This window comes from Canis aureus, chromosome 1 (assembly GCF_053574225.1).
Source record: "Canis aureus isolate CA01 chromosome 1, VMU_Caureus_v.1.0, whole genome shotgun sequence".
Taxonomy (NCBI): Eukaryota; Metazoa; Chordata; class Mammalia; order Carnivora; family Canidae; genus Canis; species Canis aureus.
Genome location: NC_135611.1, coordinates 57,440,987 through 57,465,277, shown reverse-complemented (window position 1 = coordinate 57,465,277; position 24,291 = coordinate 57,440,987). Strand labels below are relative to the sequence as shown.

Below are 24,291 nucleotides of genomic sequence, written 5' to 3'. Positions count from 1 at the left end.
CACCTTTAAATAATGGGCCAAAGAAAAGGTCAGGTGAAATGTTAAGACTTCTCCTGATAGTCAAAACAACCTATCAAAATAGATACAATGTAGCAAAACAACCAATTTAAAGTTTACATTAGAAAAAAGATAGGTGTTGGTTAACGAGTTTTAATTCAGCAAATGAAGTGCTCCTTTATTTGCTCTGCTATTAACAGAAGTTTTGGTAAAAATACCCTTTTAAAGCCTGTTACATATATATTCACTATAAAGCCTTCATATTTTAGAACGCTGTTGTGGTGGCTTTGTTTCTGGTTTTTTTTTTTTTAAGATTTTATTTTTATTTATTCGTGAGAGACACAGAGACAGAGAGAGAGACAGAGACACAGGCTGAGGGAGAAACAGGCTTCATGCAGGGAGCCCGACCTGGTATTGGATCCCGGGTCTCCAGGATCAGGCCCTGGGCTGAAGGTGGTGCTAAACCGCTGCGCCACCAGGACTGCCCCTGTTTGTTTCTTAATCCTGCCAATAGTTCCCTGAGGGAGGGAGTCCAGTGCTAATCAAGAGAACACCCTCAAATCTTTACCACACTTAATTTTTTGGTTGATCTCTAATTTCATTTTGACGATGACAGAGACACTTCACAGATACATGAAGACCCGTAACTCCCTGCAAGGTGGGGCGGGGGGGGGGGGGGGGAGTTGTTAGGAGGCAAATTGGCTTTCTTTTAGTGTTTTGTTTTTAATCTTTAAAGACGTTGGAGAACAGGAGTGTTTGAAGCTCTGCAGATAGGCAGATTGTGTAGGGAAACCGTCACAGGGTTTGAAAACAAGTGAGAAGCCCAGCTTTAGCTATTTATAAGCGTATAAGATCATTCAGAGAACATGGAATCATGTATATAATAGCACATTGAGATTCAAAAGTAGGATATTAGTGTTATTCATAATCTTGAATGTATATAGTATCTTCTGAAGCACTTTTTTTTTCTCTTACTGTTCTCCATCTTCATTACTAAAGAAAAGTGTCTCTAAGATACTTGTCTTATTTGTATTCATCTAAGTTTCTTTGCAAGTAACACAAACTCCCAGTTGCTATTTCCTAGTATTATCAGTCTTCAAAAATTGTTTTGGTGTTTATTTTTACTTGTCTGTGCCTATGAGTTTTCAAGGCATTCTACTCTCATGCGCAGAATTTCAAATTCCCTATTTAAAGATTAATCTTAATTATCTTCATGTGGCTAGTGTTTTCATTTAGTCAGGGGTCTCATTACCAGTCACAAATACAAATAGCCACATGAAATTCTAATTTTGTGTCCCCTTGAAAGGTAGTGAATCTCTGTTTCACTTCTAGCCTAACTGACCCCCCTGTTTCCACCCTCATTATACAATCTGCTCTGACCCAACACAGGAGTCAGAGTGATCCTGTTACAGTATAAATCAGATAATGTCACTCTACTCATAACTGACACTCTCCCCAGATAAAGGCCCATCTGGCTCCCCAACCCTCACCTGCACATCTTGTTACCTCTCTAACCTTGTCTCCTACTGTCCTGCTACCTATTCTCTGCTCCTGCCGCACTAGCCTCCTTAGAGTTCCTCAGACATGCAATGTAAGTTCTCTTCTGAAGTCTTTGCGCTTGCTTTCCCTCTGCTTGGCATGCTCTTCCTCCCACACCTACATGGCTCACTCCTTCATGTCCTTCAAGTCTCTCCTCAAATGTCACTTTCTCAATGAGGCTACCCTGATTACCCTACTTAAAATTACAACTACTCTTCTCAGTACATGCTACTCTTTACCTAATTTTATTTTTCTCATGGCGTGTTAAAATTGTACTAGAATTATTATTTTTTTTAAATTTTTTTTATTTATATATGGTAGTCACACAGAGAGAGAGAGAGGCAGAGACATAGGCAGAGGGAGAAGCAGGCTCCATGCACCGGGAGCCCGACGTGGGATTCAATCCCGGGTCTCCAGGATCGCGCCCTGGGCCAAAGGCAGGCGCCAAACCGCTGCACCACCCAGGGTTCCCCTAGAATTATTTATTAATATTATTCTCCCGCGCTCCCCATACACACCCCTTTGCTTTGGATTTGAAAGGGACTGGGTAGAGAAGGAGGAGAGAAAACAAAGGAGTAGAAATATAGAATAAGATAGGGCTAGTGAAATAGGATATGGGGCAGCCCAGGTGGCTCAGTGGTTTAGCGCCGCCTGCAGCCCAGGGCCTGATCCTGGAGTCCCGGAATCAAGTCCCGCATCGGGCTCCCTGCATGGAGCCCGCTTCTCCCTCTGCCTGTGTCTCTGCCTCTCTCTTTCTGTCTCTCATGAATAAATAAATCCTTTTAAAAAAAAAGAAAAAAATATGATATAAATTATTTAAAATGTAGAAGGAAAATGAGAGTTAAAACAAAAAATTAACATTTAAGTCAAATCATTTTTTTACTTCTTGTGAGAAAATATAGTGAGTTGAGTCAAGGATTCCGCTAAGGGTGTATAGTTTCCCGGGCAAACATGTTTTGTGGGCTGCCTGTCCATATAGGCAATTTTATTAAAAGATATATTTTAAAAATTCATGGGCCAAGTAAGATACAGTGATTTGCTGATAAAGATTTAGAATAAGGGCAGCCCAGGCTCAGCAGTTTAGCACTGCCTTCAGCCCAAGGCCTGAGCCCAGGTCTATCAAGTCCCATGTCAGGCTCCCTACATGGAGCCTGCTTCTCCCTCTGCCTGTGTCTCTGCCTCTCTTTCTGTGTGTGTCTCATGAATAAAAACAAAATCTTAAAAAAAAAAAAAAAGATTTAGAATAATAGAGACACTTAACGCATTGTTTATTGTTTAATCAGTGAGCATGAAGGCCCTGTAGTGTCCATGCACCATCTCATTATGCTCTTTATCATCAAATATATTGTTCCTGTCTAACTTCCTATCTCCCATCATGAAAAAAATGTAGCAGTGCTGTTACTACTCACAATGCCATGACTCTTTGTAACTTCTGTTGAAACAATATAGTTCTTGCTTCTGCAGTATCCTAATGCTGTTAAAGTAATGTTAGTCATAACATTGCTCATTAAGTTCCACCTATCATGTTGCTCCAGAATACTGGCTTCCAGTGATTATCTCAAAGAATGTGTTCTCTTGAGGATGTCCGCAAATGCAAATCTTACCCAAAGTATGCAGGAAAATAAGTGATCATTTGTTTTCTAGTCACACTAAACTTACTACATATCTTCCCACCATGTCTTTTCTTGATTTCTTTGAATCACAATCACTGCATTCCTAGAATGGGATCTCTTTCAGTGTCAGCAGCACCTTACCTTCCAGGTGGGTGGATCCAGTCCAGCAGTTGCATTTGCCTGTGAGGAATACTCTTGACTAGCCCGGGAGAGCACAAAGTCACCACGTGATCAGAGACCAGGGAAGGTAGCAATCTGAAGGGCCAGTTATAAACCTCAGAGGATGAGATGCACCACCCCCAGGGGGCTACCTAAATCAGAGGCTGGATTTTGGCTCAGTCATTACAAGTCTGTGTCCTTTGGCAGATTGTTTGACTTCTCTGTATCTCAATTGCTTCATCAGTAAAATGGGGGAACCTATTTTACTGGGGCAAAATAGGCCTGGATTCCAATTATGACCCATGGTTCACCAGTTACAATGTCAGTGAGAAAACATGTTGTCTGTATAGAACTCTACACAAAATTGTTTCACCTTCTCTGTGTTATTTCATGCCATTTCAGCAAGTCATGTCCCAATATATGCTTCTGTTTAGCAGTCTTTTGTAAAGTAAATGGGATACATTTTAAAGTATTTTAAAGTTTAAAGTAGCTGGCATATAGTAACACTGCATACATATTGTTACTACCACTACTACGACAGATGGGTGCACATACAGGTCTAGGCCACTGGGAGGCAGCAGAGGAAACAACACCTGAAATCCATTTCTGTCTAAGGTTCCCGTGTACCGAGATTAAAGAAGTTTAATTGTACCTTGTGGTTAGTGCAGAAAAATAATTCAGTTTAGGAATGAAATAATTCACCTCTCTAGAAACACCATTCATTGCTCTTTGGTTCACTAGTCCCATTTATATACATGTGCTCCGTAGCTCAAGGAGCTCTTTGTATAGCCATATAGCTGACGATAACCTGTCGTTCAGTGACTAGGACTAAATTGTGGTAGACTTACTTAGAAGCTAACATTATATTGCTACACTTTATATTTTGAGGTAGCAAATAACTACCTAGTCTTGCATTTGGAAGGCCTTTGGTTGACTGTGGTATTTCAAAGTTTTAAAGTTAATGTGATTTTCCTTTGTGCTAAAAAAAATGCAAAAAGCACTTTGGAAATCCACATTGTTGTTTCTTATTACGATCCTGCATTTGTGTTTTTTAATGGAATTGGAGATTGAGAACAGAGGAAGGAGACAAAGAAGGTAAATATAAGTTTGATTCTGCAATTCAGCTTTGGAAAACATAAAGAAAGCTGAGTTAAACACATCTAAACATTGAGATTATATTTGTCTCCTAGAAAGGAGGCAGCTTAGATTGTGGTGAGGGGCTGGGGGAAGCTGACAAAGTTGAAGTTAGGAAATGAGCAGGTCTGTGTGTATGCCAAGCCATAGCATTTGATGTAGTAGCCAAGATCATTTGGTAACGAAATATAAGGTAGTATTAGCATATAATTGATTTTGATTATATGTCTTTAAGTTATATAAATCCATTAGGCATAAAGGGGAAGAAGTACAATATTCCTAATGGAAAAGTTTTGTCTAACTGGCTGTAGAACAAAAGAATATTCTGAACAAACATACACACACAGATGGAAATATGATTTGTTTAATTGGAAATAGTGTACAATGAAATACTAGAGATGTGATCTGCCCTTCAAATGTTCACATAGTTGCTATAAAGCTCTTTGAAGCCGTGTAGAGAAACCAAAGAATACTTTAATCCTTTGCTAGAAAGCTGTGTGGAAGATTATGATTACGTGATTTAGAATATAAACTGTGTATGTCATACTCTGAAGGAGTTTGATGTAGAAAGGGCTTCCAGAATCTAGTAAAAAGAAAGTTTCCTGGTGTTAGTGTGTATAAGCAACAATTATCTTCTTTCTGGTGATGTAATGCTTTAACTTTATATTATATACTCTTTGATGTTTCTGTTAACTGAAAATCTTATTGGAGAGTATTTACTGTGCTATAATCCCCAGAAACTAATAAAATAATTCTGAACATGGTATAAAGTGTTGATTGAACTATTCTGTCCCAATACAGAGGAGTTTCAAAAATTCCCAGATAAATAGAGTGATAGAATTTTAGTGCTGGAGGAGACTGGAGAACAAAGTGGACATGACCTTCCGTATTTACACAGCTCATTTACATCAGAGCCAGATGAGGACCCTAATTAGCTTCCACAACTTCTGTTTTCTTAAGGATCCCTCTTGTGGGGCACCTGGGTGGCTCAGTGGTTGAGTGTCTGGTTTTGGCCCAGGTCATGATCCTGAGGTCCTGGGATCCAGTTCTGCATCAGGCTTTCCGCAGGGAGCCTGCATCTCCCTCTGCCTATGTCTCTGCCTCTGCGTGTGTGTATCTTTCATGAATAAATAAATAAAATCTTAAAAAAAAAATGACGATCCCTCTTGTCATGTCAGTCATGTCAGTCCTTGGCTACTTGAAAAAGTTCAGTACATGAACATTCTTTTGAAAGTGGAATGTCAGCAAATGTTTTTAGAAGAAGAATTGAACTCAGTGATAATTTCCTTCTAATGGAGACAACCTGGGCCTACTACTATTCCAGAAGATTGTATACATATGGACCTGTATACATTTAAACATGAACATAAACATCTTAATGGATTTAAAATGCACCTCAAGAATACATTTGCTTCAGTTCCTTGCCCTACAACAGGTAAGGTATCATTAACTATATTTTATAGATGAAGTGATTGAGTCCCAGAGAGACTAGCTGACTTGTCCATTAAGTAATGGTGAAGGAGAGACGGATCTCCTGTCATCGCAAAGTACTACACTAGGCATCTCTTATAAATTTTTTTAAAAAATGGTCTTCAAATTCATTTTCTATTGGTTTCCATGAAGTTTGTAGAACCCATAATTTCACACAGAATAGACTCTTTCTTCCACAATTGTGTAAAAGTAGATTACTAAGTGATTATATTTCAGTTACTCAAGTTCTCTGGTCTCCTTGAAAGTGAATCTTGAACATCAGCATGACAATTGATGGTCCATTACCCAGTAAGCAGCCATGATTTTGGTTTTAAAAGACACATGAAAGCTCTCATTTTGCTTGTTTTAGCCAATGAACCAGTTGCTTAAGTGAATGTGACAAACATCAGGCACAAGATACTACATATATCAGAAATAATCAGGATAAATTAGAAACTTTCAGATATTAGAGGTGTAGCGTCACAGAGAAGAGTCAGGCAGGTCTCCCCTTTTGGAGTTTTAGATAATGGGTATATACAAATATAGATGGCAGTCTCATTTCCCCAAATGGATTTTGAGTGCAAGGGTGCAAATTGATAATGAAAAGGCATGGATAGTGTCTCTACAGTAGAGCATAGAAGGGAAAATTTCTAGAATAAACTTCTTATGTTATGGCTATAAAAATGTTCCTAGTGTGGAGGTGCTACCAATAACATTTATGATACTAATGATGATAGAATAATGCATCATCTTCCCCTGGTTATGGCAGAATTGACACAAGACCTTGCATGGGCTTCTACCGTACATGTTACCAGTTTAGAAAGGGCTTTTAGTATAGGTGCTGCCAAAGCGAGCACAGAAAGGGCTTTTCATCCTGTTGCCAAAAGGTCAGATATTTAAGATCAAAGGAAATTAGAGAGTAATGGAAAACATGGAACACAGAAAAAGTAACGTGTGTTGGCACTTATTTTAGGAAAGGCACTATGCTGAGCACTTAGCTTATATTAACACCTTTAATCCTCACAACAGCTCTATGAGGTAGCCGTTATGTGCAGGTAACAAGATGGTGCTCAAAAATACTATTTTTCATACAGCTAACTGAGTAACAACCGAGATTCCAATTCTGATATGACTTCAAGATCCATATTGTTTTCATTAAGCCAATATTAAACCAATATCATTGGCACAATGATCAGATAAACGGATTTTGGAAATAACACCTTGAATGGACTCAGTCAAACAAATCTCAGGAGAGAAAAAGGTGAAGAGATTACTTTGAAACTCCATCATCACAAAAATAAAGCATCTGTTAAGCAAACTGAATTGTGAGAGGCGCCATAATCAAGGTTTTAATTCAATACCTTCAGGTTTGCTTTCCTCATTATCCTCATCCACCCTGTCTCCAAGGAAGCTATAGCGACCTTGCAAGTCCTCACCCATGCAGAAAAGACTGGGTGCTGAAATATCTCTCCAGTCCTGACATGAAGGAATACGGATGTGTTTGACATCTTCCTTTCCAGGAATAAAGCCAAAGAGTTTCTTTATGCGCTGCATGATGATGAGCCGTGAATGCTGCTCTGCAGCTTGTTCAAAGAGCTCCCTCTCGTTGTGCAGGTGGTTGGTCCAGTAGCAGTGCTGCAGAGAGGTGAGGGGGGAGCAGCACCTCGCCAAGCAGCAGGACACGAGGATAGCGATGGTTGCCAAGGTGATCAAAATCCAGCCCAGCATCTTGATATAGTTATTTAAATAAAAAACAGAAAACATCAATATAGTAATTATCAAGGAACAGGCACAGTAAGAGGGATTCTTACGTAACTGAGAAGTGGGTAAGAAATTTGTTTTTCTAGTCTTTAAAATACTAACAAGGTGCTGATTGCTTGATACGGATATAGGCATGATGGAGAGACTAAACCCAACCATTTTAATTTGGTTTGGGGCCTATTAAGGATATTGACCAGTTAACTTAGAATGGATTAGAAGTCCTGTCCTTGAAGTGGCAGATGCTATAACCCACCAATTACTCTTATGTAAGGTACAATAAACTATATTTAACTCCCCTCTCTCCCAACCATTAGGTAGGTACAGGTCAAGCATCCTTTGGGTTCTTAACAACTATTTGGTAATGATTGTGATGAAAATGATGATACGATAGATAATAATGGTAGCTTCCTAAGTGCCTTCTTAATAATGTGCTAACAAGTGTTCATTAATATTTCTTCCTGAACTGCTCTTCCCTTTTATTTTTTTTGTGACCAGAGATGACTTTTATGTCCCTAAATGGAAAGCACTTTATTATTTTCCTTTTCATTTCCCTCCTCCTTCAAATAGTTATTGGCTGACCAGTTTAATGATTCATTTTTGAAATATACTTAGAAGGGAAAATTAGCCATATTTTATTTGCAATTATTTAGTGTCCTCTTTGAAAGATTGATGTAAATGGCTGTTTTCGGGCAGCCCGAGTGGCTCAGCGGTTTAGCACCGCCTTCAGTCCAGGGTCTGATCCTGGAGACCCGGGATTGAGTCCCACATCGGGCTCCCTGCATAGAGCCTGCTTCTCCCTATGCCTGTGTCTGTGTTTCTCTGTATCTCTCATGGGTAAATAAATAAAATCTTTAAAAATAATAATAAAATAAATGGCTGTTTTCTAGTCTTGGAACTCTTTTTTTTAAAATGATTTTTTAAAGATTTTATTTATTTATTTATGAGAGACACAGAAAGGCAGAGACATAGAGGGAGAAGCAGGCTCCCTAGGGATTAAGGATCCTAGGATCACTACAGGAGCCAGAGGCAGATGCTCAACCACTGAGCCACTCAGGCGCCCTAATAATTCTTTTTTTCCCAATCGTTAGCAATTATGTAAAGTGAGAGAGGCAAGTTCCACACCGATAAGGAAGCCAGCAGGAGGCAGCCACAGTCTGGGAGGTGAAGGTCTCTCCCACAGCTTGTGATTCTCCAGCAGACCTGGAATTACCAGGGTGAGCACAGCAGGGGAGCTGCACTCAATGGAGGCTAAAACCTACAAAGTGACACAGCAATTTAACTTGAGAGAGGCCAGCACAGTGGAGGAAAGGCCATCTGAGATGCCCATTAATTATCAGCCATCATTTATTGAGTACCTGGTTGACCTCTCACCATGTTCTATACATGGTGGTTGGTTATGAGGACTTAGATGTGAATACATTTAAGATACATTCACCCTTTCCACAGTCTTTCAACCAAAGGAGGAAGACAAAATAGCAAGCCAAGAAATATAGTTAAATATGATAGTTTTTTTTTATACCAGTAAGCACAATGGGAAAGAAATGAACTCACTTAATGAAGAGAAGTATCAGGGAGTACTTCCCAGAGGAGATGATGTTCAGACTTAAATATTAAGGAGCAGTTCACCAGATGCAAGAAATTAAGAGTTCTGATAAAAGCTGATAAGAAAAATAAGAGCATGAAGAATTGGGAGAACCTCAAGAAGTTTGTGCTCACAGGTCATAGGAGTCCTGTGGAAAAGTCAGGAGCCAGACGCTGAAGGACTTTGTATGCCCTGACAAGAATTTGGGTTTGTGACTGGGCCAGTAGGAAATCATTCAGGAACTTTATATAGGGTCTGGGGACAGTGATCATAATTCGATTCACATTTAGAAAGATAATTTTGGCATGGCTGTAGAAAGTTGACTGAAATTGGATAAAACTATGTCAGGAAGCTATTTTAGAATGACGTATGGGCAGAGAAGGGGTTTGAACTTTATAGGACCTTGTGGTCAACTCAGAAAAATCAAACAGAAAAATCAAACAGAAAAAACAGTGTATACTTCTCAAATGAGACTGAAGTTCAAGGTAGTCGTGAAATGTGGCTTGGTACAATGGAAACAGTATGACCTTTGAATATCTCTCTCAGCCCTTTATTAGCTCTGTGAGCTTATAAAAGTTACATAAACTCTTTAATCTTTGCTTTCCTCATCTGTAAAATGGGATTGATTATAGCTCTCTCTTAAGATTCTGAAGGTTAGAATTAAAAATGAAATATTTGTACAGTATATGATAAACATCTTACTAAATATTAGTTTTGTGGTCGCTGATCCAAAGAAGTCCACTGGCTGATGGCACTCAGAACCATAAAACTGTCTTTTCACGTAAGTCTGTGTAATAAATAAGGTATTTTATTTTCACTTTAAGAAAATCTTACCAGTGTGTAATAGATCTTAGTTTTTCTTGAGCAAGAACATTTTTGCAAGTTAAAATGGTCCCATTAATTATTTGACGTTTCACCTATCCTCACATAGCTCCCTCCTCTATCCGAGTTCTAGGGCTAGTATAAAAGGTTGAGGCACAGCATACCTTAATGGGATTTCTAACTTTGCTTCAATCAGGCCATATGCAACACTTGAGTATTCTGTGTGTTGATAGTAATTTTTTTCAACAAAATAGCACTAGCACTTCTAAATTTTAATAGCTAAAAAAGTGATGGGTCAAAAATGTGTATGCCTTTGCAATAAATAGTTTAAAAATAATGTATTTCTATTGTACTGCAGTGGTTTGCCAATGTGTTTTTATCCTCAAATCCCTCACAGAGAGCGATGAATGCCAATGATTCTTTCTGTATTGACAAAATGCACTTTTACAGTTCTTTTTTTTTTAAGATTTTATTTTTTATTTATTCATGAGAGACATAGATTGAGAGAGAGAGGCAGAGACACAGGCAGAGGGAGAAGCAGGCTCCATGCATGGAGCCTGAAGTGGGACTCGATTTCAGGTCCCCAGGATCAGGCCCTGGGTAGAAGGCGGCGCTAAACCACTGAGCCACCTGGGCTGCCCTATAGTTCTTAAATTTAACCTGTAAGTGCAGTAGATACAGGCCTTTTCTCTGCCTCATCCCACCCCCTCATGTAAACTTGTCTAAGGACATTAAATTTAGAGCCATCGCTGGGATTTATTTTGATCATTATTAAGCTTCCTATAATTTTAGGTAAAATGTTAATACACAAGAATGAATATTTCAGAATATCCAAGATGGAATGAAATGATACACTATATGGTAATAATAATTTTAATGACGATATCTAAGATGTATTGTTTTTTAACATGGATTGTAGACACAATGCTGAGCCTTTTAGATATATTAGCTCATTTATTACTTCAACCTTATGTGGTAGGCCCTATTAATATCTCTATTTGCAAATTGAACACCAATAAAAAATAAATGTATATTAAAAAATAGTGAAAGGGAATTAAGGAGAAAGGAGAAAAAATGAGTGGGAAATATCAGAAAGGGAGACAGAACATGAAAGACTCCTAACTCTGGGAAACGAACTAGGGGTGGTGGAAGGGGAGGTGGCGGAGGGTGGGGGTGACTGGGTGATGGGCACTGAGGTGGGCACTTGATGGGATGAGCACTGGGTGTTATTCTATATGTTGGCAAATTGAACACCAATAAAAAATAAATTTATTAAAAAAAGTAAAAAAAAATTTCTATTTTACAGCAAAGAAAAGTAAAGCGTGGTTAAGTTATATAACTTGCTCAAGGTTTTGCAGGTTAATAAAAGGCAAAGCAAGATTCAAACACAGGTCTGCTGACTCCAAAGCCCAACATCCTAACCATATGTATAGAGCCACTCAGTAGAAATCACTTTGATAAATGGCATCAAGATTGTGTTGTATATTCGGATACTATGAGAAGTAGTAGGAATGTGTAATGTCTCCAATGGCTGCAGTTAAGATGGGATAGCATCGCAAGAAAAAAAATCAAGAACTTACTTGTGACTGGAATCTGTGCAGAAGAGCAACTTCATCTCTTGCCAGGATCATGTCAGATGGAGCTGATTTGGGACATGGAAACCCAGCTAGGATCTCTTTTCGTTTGCTGGCACTGACATTGTCAAACACTGGGTAATGATCCACAGATGCGAATTCACTTGCTGCACATTCATAGTAGGTGCCTGTCAGCAGGGTGACAGCCAGCCATGTTAATGGGGCAACAAGTGCCCTCCCAGTGATGCTGAAGAACCGAAGACAAGCCAGCTTGCGCTCCAGGGGGCTGATTCTCCGGTGTGAAGGGGCACAGCTGCAGCAGTATTCACTGGTCATTGTCCACATCTGGCTTCTCAGAGCATAGCCAGCAACCAGAAGGATCAAGGCTGGGATGACTAGAAACGCAGAACCATAGTAGAAATTTTTTCCAACCTGACAGGGACAACTGAATGTGAAAGAAGAGAAAAGCTGTTGCCCACCAATAGTCAAAGCAGCAATGAGAGAATTGATAAATGTCCCACTTCTCTGCAGGGAAGATACGATATTGTTGAGAGTTCGGCTCATCGTTGGGAAGCTCTGAAACAAATGGCCCTTTCTGATCATTAGACTCTACAGCTATAACCATTTTATGGGATCTTACTGGTTTAACTGGCTGTGTCAAGCGACTGAACATCCTTATATGTTTAAAGGATTCTAGCATCTTTCCTTGTGTACTTTGTGAATCCTGAACTAATAAATGCCCTTCGGCTTACAGCTGGAAGAAACTAGAGAGATTAATCTGGTACGAGTGACAGGAAACACTTCTGCAGTATATCTTCCTGCTAAAAAGAGAATGACCTGCTTTGCAAAGCAAACTGCTGCCATCTTTCCATGTGCTGCTGTGTGTGACACAACGTGCTCAGCACCAGCAAATAGAACATTGGGAGCAAAACAGAGAACATTCTTACCCTGTACTAGACCAGGATTTAGTTACCATCAAATTATGATATAAGAACAACAGAAATTATCAAATAATAGAGCAATCCAAACATTAGGGCTGTCTGGAACATCCAAAACCTAAGAGTTCTGTCAGAAGATCCCAAAAGCTTTCCCCAAAAGGACAAGAGTTGGGTACCCATAAATCCAAATCACAACAAAAACATTCCAACTTTGCATTAAAATGCATTTGTATTGATGGAATATAATATATTAATGTCTGGCTTTATAAGTTAATTTGCAAATTTGGGTTTATATGGTATCTTTTTGTTACATGAAAATATGATACTTAGGTATTAATAAAATTATATATCTATAGAAAGAAGTAAAATGATCAAATATATAAGGTGTTTTCTATATTTAATCAGAAAATATTTATTGTATAACTTCTATGCAAAAGGCACTGGACTAGGCTTGGTTGGGCTAATAAAAAGTGAATAAGATACAAATTTCTCAAACTCTCAACTGGGTGTTGTTAAATATGTAATTAGTGAATTGAAGCATAATGCTGAGGAATTCACCCGAAGTACAGTATAAAAAGAAAAGAAATAAAATACTATATTTTAAAAACCAATTCAACGAACTAGAAGTCAGACTAAGCAACTCTATAACAGGACTTCCAGAAGGAAGAAATGGGATAGGCAGAGAAACAATGTTTCAAGAGAAGTAACAGAGTTTTGCAGAATCAAAGAAAGTTCTCATATCAGAAGAGTGTTAGATGTTCTGAGCAGCGTGAATGAAGACAAATCTACATATAAAAACACCATAGTAAAACTGCAGAGTGTGAAAAATGAAGAGATACTATTAAAAGCTACCAGAAGGGGATGCCTGGGTGGCTCAGTGGTTGAGCTTCTGCCTTTGGCTCAGTGTGTGATCTCCGGTCCGGGGATTGAGTCCCACATCGGGTTCTTGCAGGGAGCCTGCTTCTCCCTCTGTCTATGTCTCTGCCTCTCTCTGTGTGTCTCTCATGAATAAATAAATAAAATCTTTATTTACCAGACCAGAGGCAGTATCTTCAAAATGCTTAGTACCAGATACACTATCACTCAAGACAGAACAAAATAAAGATACATATGTTAATTTTAAAAAGAGATACAGAGGGGAGGAGCAAGATGGCGGAAGAGTAGGGTCCCCAAATCACCTGTCTCCACCAAATTACCTAGAAAACCTTCAAATTATCCTGAAAATCTATCAATTCGGCCTGAGATTTGAAGAGAGACCAGCTGGAATGCTACAGTGAGAGGAGTTCGCGCTTCTATCAAGGTAGGAAGACGGGGAAAAAGAAATAAAGAAACAAAGGCCTCCAAGGGGGAGGGGCCCCGCGAGGAGCCGGGCTGAGGCCGGGGCGAGTGTCCCCAGGACAGGAGAGCCCCGTCCCGGAGACGCAGGAGCTGCACCGACCTTCCCCCTTCCCGGGCGGAAAGGGGCTCGTGGGGAGTTGGAGCAGGACCCAGGAGGGCGGGGATGCCCTCGGGCTCCCGGGGACAGTAACAGGCACCTGCGCCCCGGGAGAGTGCGCCGAGCTCCCTAAGGGCTGCAGCGCGCACGGCGGGACCCGGAGCAGCTCGGAGGGGCTCGGGCGGAGGAAGAGGCTCCGGGCAGAGGGGGCTGCGCGGTTCCAGGAGCAGCTGGGGGGGCTCGGGCGGCAGCTCCGCGGAGGGGGTTGCGCGGCGGCGGCCCGGGAGCGCGAATCCACCAGCGCAGGCCCCGGAGCACAGGGCGCCGGGACACAGCCCAGGATCCGGCCTCCCCCGGGACAGGCAGAGGCCGGGAGGGCCCAGGACAGCAAGGAAGCTCCTGCCCCGAGCTGAGCAGATCAGCGGCCCCGCCCCGGAGCCTCCAGGCCCTGCAAACGGAGAGCTCCGGAGTTCCTGCCGGAGCTGACTCCAGGTTTCCAGAGCTGCCCCGCCACTGGGGCTGTTCCTCCTGCGGCCTCACGGGGTAAACAACCCCCACTGAGCCCTGCACCAGGCAGGGGCACAGCAGCTCCCCCAACTGCTAACACCTGAAAATCAGCACAACAGGCCCCTCCCCCAGAACACCAGCTAGACTGACAACTTCCAGGAGAAGCCAAGGGACTTAAAGTACACAGAATCAGAAGATACTCCCCGGTGGTTCTTTTTTTTTTTTTTCCTTTTTGATTTGTTTCCTTCCCCCACCCCCTTTTTTTCTTCTTTCTTTTTCTTTCTCTTTTTCTTCTTCTTCTTTTTTTTCTTCCCTTTTTTTCTCTTTCTCTTTTCTTTCCTTCTTTCTCTCCTCTCTTTTTCTCTTTTTCCCAATACAACTTGCTTTTGGCCACTCTGCACTGAGCAAAATGACTAGAAGGAAAACCTCACCTCAAAAGAAAATCAGAAACAGTCCTCTCTCCCACAGAGTTACAAAATCTGGATTACAATTCAATGTCAGAAAGCCAATTCAGAAGCACTATTATACAGCTACTGGTGGCTCTAGAAAAAAGTATAAAGGACTCAAGAGACTTCATGACTGCAGAATTTAGAGCTAATCAGGCAGAAATTAAAAATCAATTGAATGAGATGCAATCCAAACTAGAAGTCCTAACGACGAGGGTTAACGAGGTGGAAGAACGAGTGAGTGACATAGAAGACAAGTTGATAGCAAAGAGGGAAACTGAGGAAAAAAGAGACAAACAATTAAAAGACCATGAAGATAGATTAAGGGAAATAAACGACAGCCTGAGAAAGAAAAACCTACGTTTAATTGGGGTTCTCGAGGGCGCCGAAAGGGACAGAGGGCCAGAATATGTATTTGAACAAATTCTAGCTGAAAACTTTCCTAATCTGGGAAGGGAAACAGGCATTCAGATCCAGGAAATAGAGAGATCCCCCCCTAAAATCAATAAAAACCGTTCAACACCTCGACATTTAATAGTGAAGCTTGCAAATTCCAAAGATAAAGAGAAGATCCTTAAAGCAGCAAGAGACAAGAAATCCCTGACTTTTATGGGGAGGAGTATTAGGGTAACAGCAGACCTCTCCACAGAGACCTGGCAGGCCAGAAAGGGCTGGCAGGATATATTCAGGGTCCTAAATGAGAAGAACATGCAACCAAGAATACTTTATCCAGCAAGGCTCTCATTCAAAATGGAAGGAGAGATAAAGAGCTTCCAAGACAGGCAGCAACTAAAAGAATATGTGACCTCCAAACCAGCTCTGCAAGAAATTTTAAGGGGGACTCTTAAAATTCCCCTTTAAGAAGAAGTTCAGTGGAACAGTCCACAAAAACAAGGACTGAATAGATATCATGATGACACTAAACTCATATCTCTCAATAGTAACTCTGAATGTGAACGGGCTTAATGACCCCATCAAAAGGCGCAGGGTTTCAGACTGGATAAAAAAGCAGGACCCATCTATTTGCTGTCTACAAGAGACTCATTTTAGACAGAAGGACACCTACAGCCTGAAAATAAAAGGTTGGAGAACCATTTACCATTCGAATGGTCCTCAAAAGAAAGCAGGGGTAGCCATCCTTATATCAGATAAACTAAAATTTACCCCAAAGACTGTAGTGAGAGATGAAGAGGGACACTATATCATACTTAAAGGATCTATTCAACAAGAGGACTTAACAATCCTCAATATATATGCCCCGAATGTGGGAGCTGCCAAATATATAAATCAATTATTAACCAAAGTGAAGAAATACTTAGATAATAATACACTTATACTTGGTGACTTCAATCTAGCTCTTTCTATACTCGATAGGTCTTCTAAGCACAACATCTCCAAAGAAACGAGAGCTTTAAATGATACACTGGACCAGATGAATTTCACAGATATCTACAGAACTTTACATCCAAACTCAACTGAATACACATTCTTCTCAAGTGCACATGGAACTTTCTCCAGAATAGAGCACATATTGGGTCACAAATCGGGTCTGAACCGATACCAAAAGATTGGGATCGTCCCCTGCATATTCTCAGACCATAATGCCTTGAAATTAGAACTAAATCACAACAAGAAGTTTGGAAGGACCTCAAACACGTGGAGGTTAAGGATCATCCTGCTAAAAGATAAAAGGGTCAACCAGGAAATTAAGGAAGAATTAAAAAGATTCATGGAAACTAATGAGAATGAAGATACAACCATTCAAAATCTTTGGGATGCAGCAAAAGCAGTCCTGAGGGGGAAATACATCGCAATACAAGCATCCATTCAAAAACTGGAAAGAACTCAAATACAAAAGCTAACCTTACACATAAAGGAGCTAGAGAGGAAACAGCAGATAGATCCTACACCCAAGAGAAGAAGGGAGTTAATAAAGATTCGAGCAGAACTCAACGAAATCGAGACCAGAAGAACTGTGGAACAGATCAACAGAACCAGGAGTTGGTTCTTTGAAAGAATTAATAAGATAGATAAACCATTAGCCAGCCTTATTAAAAAGAAGAGAGAGAAGACTCAAATTAATAAAATCATGAATGAGAAAGGAGAGATCACTACCAACACCAAGGAAATACAAACGATTTTAAAAACATATTATGAACAGCTATACGCCAATAAATTAGGCAATCTAGAAGAAATGGACGCATTCCTGGAAAGCCACAAACTACCAAAACTGGAACAGGAAGAAATAGAAAACCTGAACAGGCCAATAACCAGGGAGGAAATTGAAGCAGTCATCAAAAACCTCCCAAGACACAAGAGTCCAGGGCCAGATGGCTTCCCAGGGGAATTTTATCAAACGTTTAAGGAAGAAACCATACCTATTCTCCTAAAGCTGTTTGGAAAGATAGAAAGAGATGGAGTACTTCCAAATTCGTTCTATGAGGCCAGCATCACCTTAATTCCAAAACCAGACAAAGACCCCACCAAAAAGGAGAATTACAGACCAATATCCCTGATGAACATGGATGCAAAAATTCTCAACAAGATACTGGCCAATAGGATCCAACAGTACATTAAGAAAATTATTCACCATGACCAAGTAGGATTTATCCCTGGGACACAAGGCTGGTTCAACACCCGTAAAACAATCAATGTGATTCATCATATCAGCAAGAGAAAAACCAAGAACCATATGATCCTCTCATTGGATGCAGAGAAAGCATTTGACAAAATACAGCATCCATTCCTGATCAAAACTCTTCAGAGTGTAGGGATAGAGGGAACATTCCTCGACATCTTAAAAGCCATCTATGAAAAGCCCACAGCAAATATCATTCTCAATGGGGAAGCACTGGGAGCCTTTCCCCTAAGATCAGGAACAGGACAGGGATGTCCACTCTCACCACTGCTGTTCAACATAGTACTGGAAGTCCTAGCCTCAGCAATCAGACAACAAAAAGACATTAAAGGCATTCAAATTGGCAAAGAAGAAGTCAAACTCTCCCTCTTCGCCGATGACATGATACTCTACATAGAAAACCCAAAAGTCTCCACCCCAAGATTGCTAGAACTCATACAGCAATTCGGTAGCGTGGCAGGATACAAAATCAATGCCCAGAAATCAGTGGCATTTCTATACACTAACAATGAGACTGAAGAAAGAGAAATTAAGGAGTCAATCCCATTTACAATTGCACCCAAAAGCATAAGATACCTAGGAATAAACCTAACCAAAGATGTAAAGGATCTATACCCTCAAAACTATAGAACACTTCTGAAAGAAATTGAGGAAGACACAAAGAGATGGAAAAATATTCCATGCTCATGGATTGGCAGAATTAATATTGTGAAAATGTCAATGTTACCCAGGGCAATATACACGTTTAATGCAATCCCTATCAAAATACCATGGACTTTCTTCAGAGAGTTAGAACAAATTATTTTAAGATTTGTGTGGAATCAGAAAAGACCCCGAATAGCCAGGGGAATTTTAAAAAAGAAAACCATATCTGGGGGCATCACAATGCCAGATTTCAGGTTGTACTACAAAGCTGTGGTCATCAAGACAGTGTGGTACTGGCACAAAAACAGACACATAGATCAATGGAACAGAATAGAGAATCCAGAAGTGGACCCTGAACTTTATGGGCAACTAATATTCGATAAAGGAGGAAAGACTATCCATTGGAAGAAAGACAGTCTCTTCAATAGATGGTGCTGGGAAAATTGGACATCCACATGCAGAAGAATGAAACTAGACCACTCTCTTTCACCTTACACAAAGATAAGCTCAAAATGGATGAAAGATCTAAATGTGAGACAAGATTCCATCAAAATCCTAGAGAAGAACACAGGCAACACCCTTTTTGAACTCGGCCATAGTAACTTCTTGCAAGATACATCCACGAAGGCAAAAGAAACAAAAGCAAAAATGAACTATTGGGACTTCATCAAGATAAGAAGCTTCTGCACAGCAAAGGATACAGTCAACAAAACTCAAAGACAACCTACAGAATGGGAGAAGATATTTGCAAATGACATATCAGATAAAGGGCTAGTTTCCAAGATCTATAAAGAACTTATTAAACTCAACACCAAAGAAACAAACAATCCAATCATGAAATGGGCAAAAGACATGAAGAGAAATCTCACAGAGGAAGACATAGACATGGCCAACATGCATATGAGAAAATGCTCTGCATCACTTGCCATCAGGGAAATACAAATCAAAACCACAATGAGATACCACCTCACACCGGTGAGAATGGGGCAAATTAACAAGGCAGGAAACAACAAATGTTGGAGGGGATGCGGAGAAAAGGGAACCCTCTTACACTGTTGGTGGGAATGTGAACTGGTGCAGCCACTCTGGAAAACTGTGTGGAGGTTCCTCAAACAGTTAAAAATATACCTGCCCTACGACCCAGCAATTGCACTGTTGGGGATTTACCCCAAAGATACAAATGCAATGAAACGCCGGGACACCTGCACCCCGATGTTTCTAGCAGCAATGGCCACGATAGCCAAACTGTGGAAGGAGCCTCGGTGTCCATTGAAAGATGAATGGATAAAGAAGATGTGGTTTATGTATACAATGGAATATTACTCAGCTATTAGAAATGACAAATACCCACCATTTGCTTCAACGTGGATGGAACTGGAGGGTATTATGCTGAGTGAAGTAAGTCAGTCGGAGAAGGACAAACATTATATGTTCTCATTCATTTGGGGAATATAAATAATAGTGAAAGGGAATATAAGGGAAGGGAGAAGAAATGTGTGGGAAATATCAGAATGGGAGACAGAACGTAAAGACTTCTAACTCTGGGAAACGAACTAGGGGTGGTAGAAGGGGAGGAGGGCGGGGGGTGGGAGTGAATGGGTGATGGGCACTGGGGGTTATTCTGTATGTTAGTAAATTGAACACCAATAAAAAATAAATTAAAAAAAAAAGAGATACATAAAGGCTAAGGGAATTTACCACTCACAGGAACTCATAAAGAGCATTATTAAAGGATATATTTCAACAAGGAGAAAAATTAACTCTAAGGAATGACATAGGACAAAAAATAATTATGAGTACAAATATGATATTTTTAAGTTATTTTCTTTAATCATTAGCTGTGGAAAGGATTACTTTTTACTTTAACAGGTGGAACTAAGGCAATACATGGTTATGATATGACATCAGTATGCAATAGCTAAAATTAAGAAGACTGACCATATCAAATGTTGCTGAAGTTTGCAGAATAACTGGAACTCTTTTTCTTTTTTTTTTAAGGTTTATTTATTTTAGAGAGAGAAAGAGTGTGGCAGGGAGGGGCAGAGGGAGCAGGAGAGAGACACTCAAGCAGACTCCACACTGAGCATGGAGCCCAACTTGGGGCTTGATCTCATGACCTTGAGATCATGACCTGAGCCAAAATCAAGAGTTGGATGCTTAACCAACTGAGCCACCCAGGCACTCCCAGAGTAACTACAACTCTTATATACTGATAGCGGGAATGTAAAATGGGATATTTTTGGAAAATTGTCAGTTTCTTTAAAAGTTTACTATGTACCCACTATATATGGTACAGTCATTTGTCTCCTAGGTACTTGCTCAAGAGAAATGAAAGTATAAGTCCACACAAAAAATTGCACTTGAATGTCCACAGTAGCTTTATTTATAATAGCTACAAACCAGAAACAACACAAATGTCCATCAACAGGTGAGTAGATCAACAAACTGTTATATATCCATATGATGAATACTACTTGGTAAGATAAAATGAATAAACTATTGATTTATACAATAAGAAGAATGCATTGAAAAGAATTTTCTGAATTAAAGAATTTAAGCAAAGAAGTACATAATGTATGACTCTATATAAAATTCTAAAAATGCAAATTCATCAATACAGACAGAGAATAGGCCAGTGCTTGCCTAGGGAATAGAGGAGGAGGAGTAAGAAGAGAGAGTACCAAAGGGCCTTAGAAAACTTTCAAAGGTTGTATCAATTTGTACTGATGGGGTTTTAATTTATGGAGGTGATTGAGTGATGACACGGAGAAGCCAATGCCATTGATAGGAGATTTCTTATTTTCATTTACGAAGAGAAGAGGGCATGCCAGGCCACAAGGGGAAGCATCAGGTTTGGTCAAGAGGCAGAAAGGAAGACAGAAGAGCCTCGGCCAGAGCTTTTATTGGGGTTTCCATAGTAAAGGCAAGGTAAGGCAGGGGAAACAGCCTAGGATTGGCTAGTTTAAATAATTCTGGTGGGCTTTGGGGCATAAGGGCTGTCACTGCTTGTCTAGTACCTGGTCCTGGGTTGATCTAGAGCAGGGGAAATATTGACTTGGTGTGTGAGAGGTAGATAAGAAGATGTTCCGGGTCTGATCACATGGGAGATATTAACCGCTTTGCCTGTTAGTGTGGCCCTGTAATTAATGGATGCCAAATAGACAAAGAATCTAAGATAACATAGCTGAAACAAAGGTAATGGAAATGTTAATTATGTTGATTAATTTGATGGCTTTGGGGTTTATATGTATGCCAAAACTCATCAAATTTTATTTTATTTTTAAAATATTTTATTTATTTATTCATGAGAGACACATAGAGAGAGGCAGAGACACAGGCAGAGGGAGAAGCAGGCTCCATGCAGGGAGTCCAATGCAGGACTCGATCCCAGGACTCCAGGATCACTCCCTGGGCCAAAGGCAGATGCTTAACCGCTGAACCACCCAGGCGTCCCAAGACTCATCAAATTTTAAATCAATTCATATCTCATTAAAGCAGCAAAATTGTAAGCATAATTATTAAATACTTGAAATATAGGGTATAGATCATTCAAAAGCAGGAAATTAAAAGGGAATATTAACAGAAAAAGAGACTGTAAAGAAAGGGAAAATGATGGTAAAAAGAAAACACAAAATAACGGTAAAAATGAGACCAAACACATCAATAATCACATATAAAAAAATTTAAATACCTAATAATTACTGTGGGCTTAGGGACATGTCAGGCACAGTTATAAGAACTATGATGAGGGATCCCTGGGTGGCGCAGCGGTTTAGCACCTGCCTTTGGCCCAGGGCGCGATCCTGGAGACCCAGGATCGAATCCCGCATCGGGCTCCCTGCATGGAGCCTGCTTCTCCCTCTGCCTGTGTCTCTGCCTCTCTCTCTCTCTCTCTCTCTCTCTCTCTCTCTCTGTGACTATCATGAATAAATAAATAAAATCTTTAAAAAAAAAAAAAGAACTATGATGAGATACTAATATCATCCTCAACTGGTTTACAGATGAGAATGTTATCCTCAACTTGCTTACAGGTAAGAACTTATTTTCATGAAAAGATTCAGGAAATTGCACAGGGCCATACAGAGATGGGTAAACTTAGCTCCAGGGTTATTAAAAAAATAGAGTCATACTGCTTACAAGGGACACACCAAAAACTAGACCACACACAAAGCATGAGAAATAAAGGCACTGAAATCTATATAACTGGGAATAATGATATTAAAAGAAGGCAAAACTGAACCCAAGGCAACAAGTGTCAAAAGGGCTAATTTGGGACACTCCATCATAATAAAAGGAACAATCCATTATGAAGATAGAGCAATTGTCAACTTGTATGTCTGTGTATGTAGTATCCCATCACAGTATTTCCATTCCATTTCATTAGTAATGTCCAATAATGAAGAAACAGATGAATCAACTGCAGAAACAGAATGCTGTAGACGAGGGGTTGACCATCTAAGGCTCATAGACAAAACTGGCCAACTGCCTGTTTTCTTCGACTTGAGTTAAGAATGGTTTCTACATCTTAACACAGTTGGATGTAACAAAAAATTTGTTTAGTATTTTATAACATGTGAAACTGCATGAGATTCAAATCTCCATGTTTACAAATAAAGTTTTATTGGCACACAGGCACACCTGTTCCTGCTTTCCCATCACAATAGCAGAGTTGAGTGGTTGTGACAGAGTCCATATGTTTGTAGAACTTAAAACACCTACGCTCTGGGCCTTCTCAGAAGAAGTTTGCTAATCTCATCTAGAAAGGCTGTGAAAATAAATGAGCTAGAGTGACAGCCATGGATATGGATAAACCTTAACAAATAACTGGGAAGAAAAAATGCAAGCTGTAGGATATGTACAGTATGATAAATTATGTCATTTTAAAACAAACTGATGGGGCATCTGGGTGGCTCAGCAGTTGGGCATCTGCCTTCAGCTCAGGTTGTGATCCCGGGGTCCTGGGATTGAGTCCTGCATTGGGTTCCCCATAGGGAGCCTGCTTCTCCGTCTGCCTATGTCTCTGCCTCTCTCTGTGTGTCTCTCATGAATAAATACATAAAATATTTTAAAAAATAAAATAAAATGAAATGATGCTACATATTCTTTGCAGTTACTAACATATAGAGAATTTTAAAACATATATAGAAATAATAAATATCAAGTTCTATGTAGTGGTGACCACTGAGGAGGACAGAATAGAATTAAAGAGGGTGCTGGCTATTTCAACTGGATCAGCATTGCTTTATTGCTTACAACAAGACCTCAAGTATATCTAGCAACTTGTTCCATGGAACGTGGTAGTAAAAACCACATTTTCCTTGTGTTTATAATTTCATATTTTAAAAGTCCATGTAATGGAACATACGGGAAGTGAGGAAGAGAGAAGGAAATTGTAGACCAGTGTTTCAGGGAACAACGCAAGAAAGGATGGAGCACTGATAAATGAGAAGTCACTATTGGAGTATCAAAGTCTTGCCGTAAAGGAGTTTCTTGATGACAAATTCTTAATTTTTTATCGTTGTTTACAGTCAAAAGAACTAATGACTTCCTCAGGGGTCCTGTGTGTAACTCGTCAGTAATTGTGAATGATTACATCTATGATGGATCAATTTTCTTTGGGGTGTTACAACCAAATGGTCTTTTTGTTAAAGATAGCTTGCTGTCACCTGTCTATCCAACATATTAAATGTCTACTTGTCAGCGGAGACCCAGAGGCTCCCTGGCTGAGGACGTGCTGGCACACGGATAGGGAAATCAGATCTGACAGCTAGAGCAGTCCTCAGAGGGCTGGGGTGCTGAACATATTATCACTCATTTTATGTAAAGAAGTGTGGTTAAAATAAATGCGAAAGGCAGCTTTAAATAGAAAAAGAAATTGCAAAAAGGTAAGACACTCCTGAAGCAGATGTGATGGCTGTGTCTGATAGTTTGTGGGCAATCTCAGAGGACGATGACACAGCTGATGATGGATCAGTAGGGGTTCCCCTCTGTCAGCACCTCCCCAGTCTACTCAGCTGCCCAGGTACCTCCC

The 24,291-nt window shown here is 40.1% G+C and overlaps 2 protein-coding genes across 14 annotated transcripts in view; one reads left to right on the top strand and one right to left on the bottom strand.

The window, feature by feature from the left end:
• TRAPPC3L (trafficking protein particle complex subunit 3L) overlaps positions 1-24,291 on the top strand; it is a 64,543-nt gene that overhangs the window by 1,760 nt on the left and 38,492 nt on the right. Inside the window, exon 3 of one of the 8 annotated variants that reach the window (XR_013381472.1) lies at positions 3,298-5,212. The exons of the other annotated variants lie outside the window; for them this stretch is intronic. The gene's annotated coding sequence lies outside the window, so the exon portion shown is untranslated. Of the gene's footprint in view, positions 1-3,297; positions 5,213-24,291 lie in introns of those variants that run through there. 8 annotated transcript variants of the gene reach the window in all.
• Positions 7,159-24,291, bottom strand: part of CALHM4 (calcium homeostasis modulator family member 4) — a 54,456-nt gene continuing 37,323 nt past the window's right edge. For 2 of the 6 annotated variants that reach the window (XM_077900489.1, XM_077900504.1), the window contains one exon: positions 7,159-7,640. In XM_077900489.1, coding sequence (XP_077756615.1) covers positions 7,254-7,640 — 387 coding nt within the window. In that variant the 3' untranslated portion in view covers positions 7,159-7,253. Of the gene's footprint in view, positions 7,641-9,957; positions 10,043-11,657; positions 12,501-24,291 lie in introns of those variants that run through there. The other 4 variants (XM_077900494.1, XM_077900480.1, XM_077900470.1 and 1 more) reach the window with 4 other exon arrangements.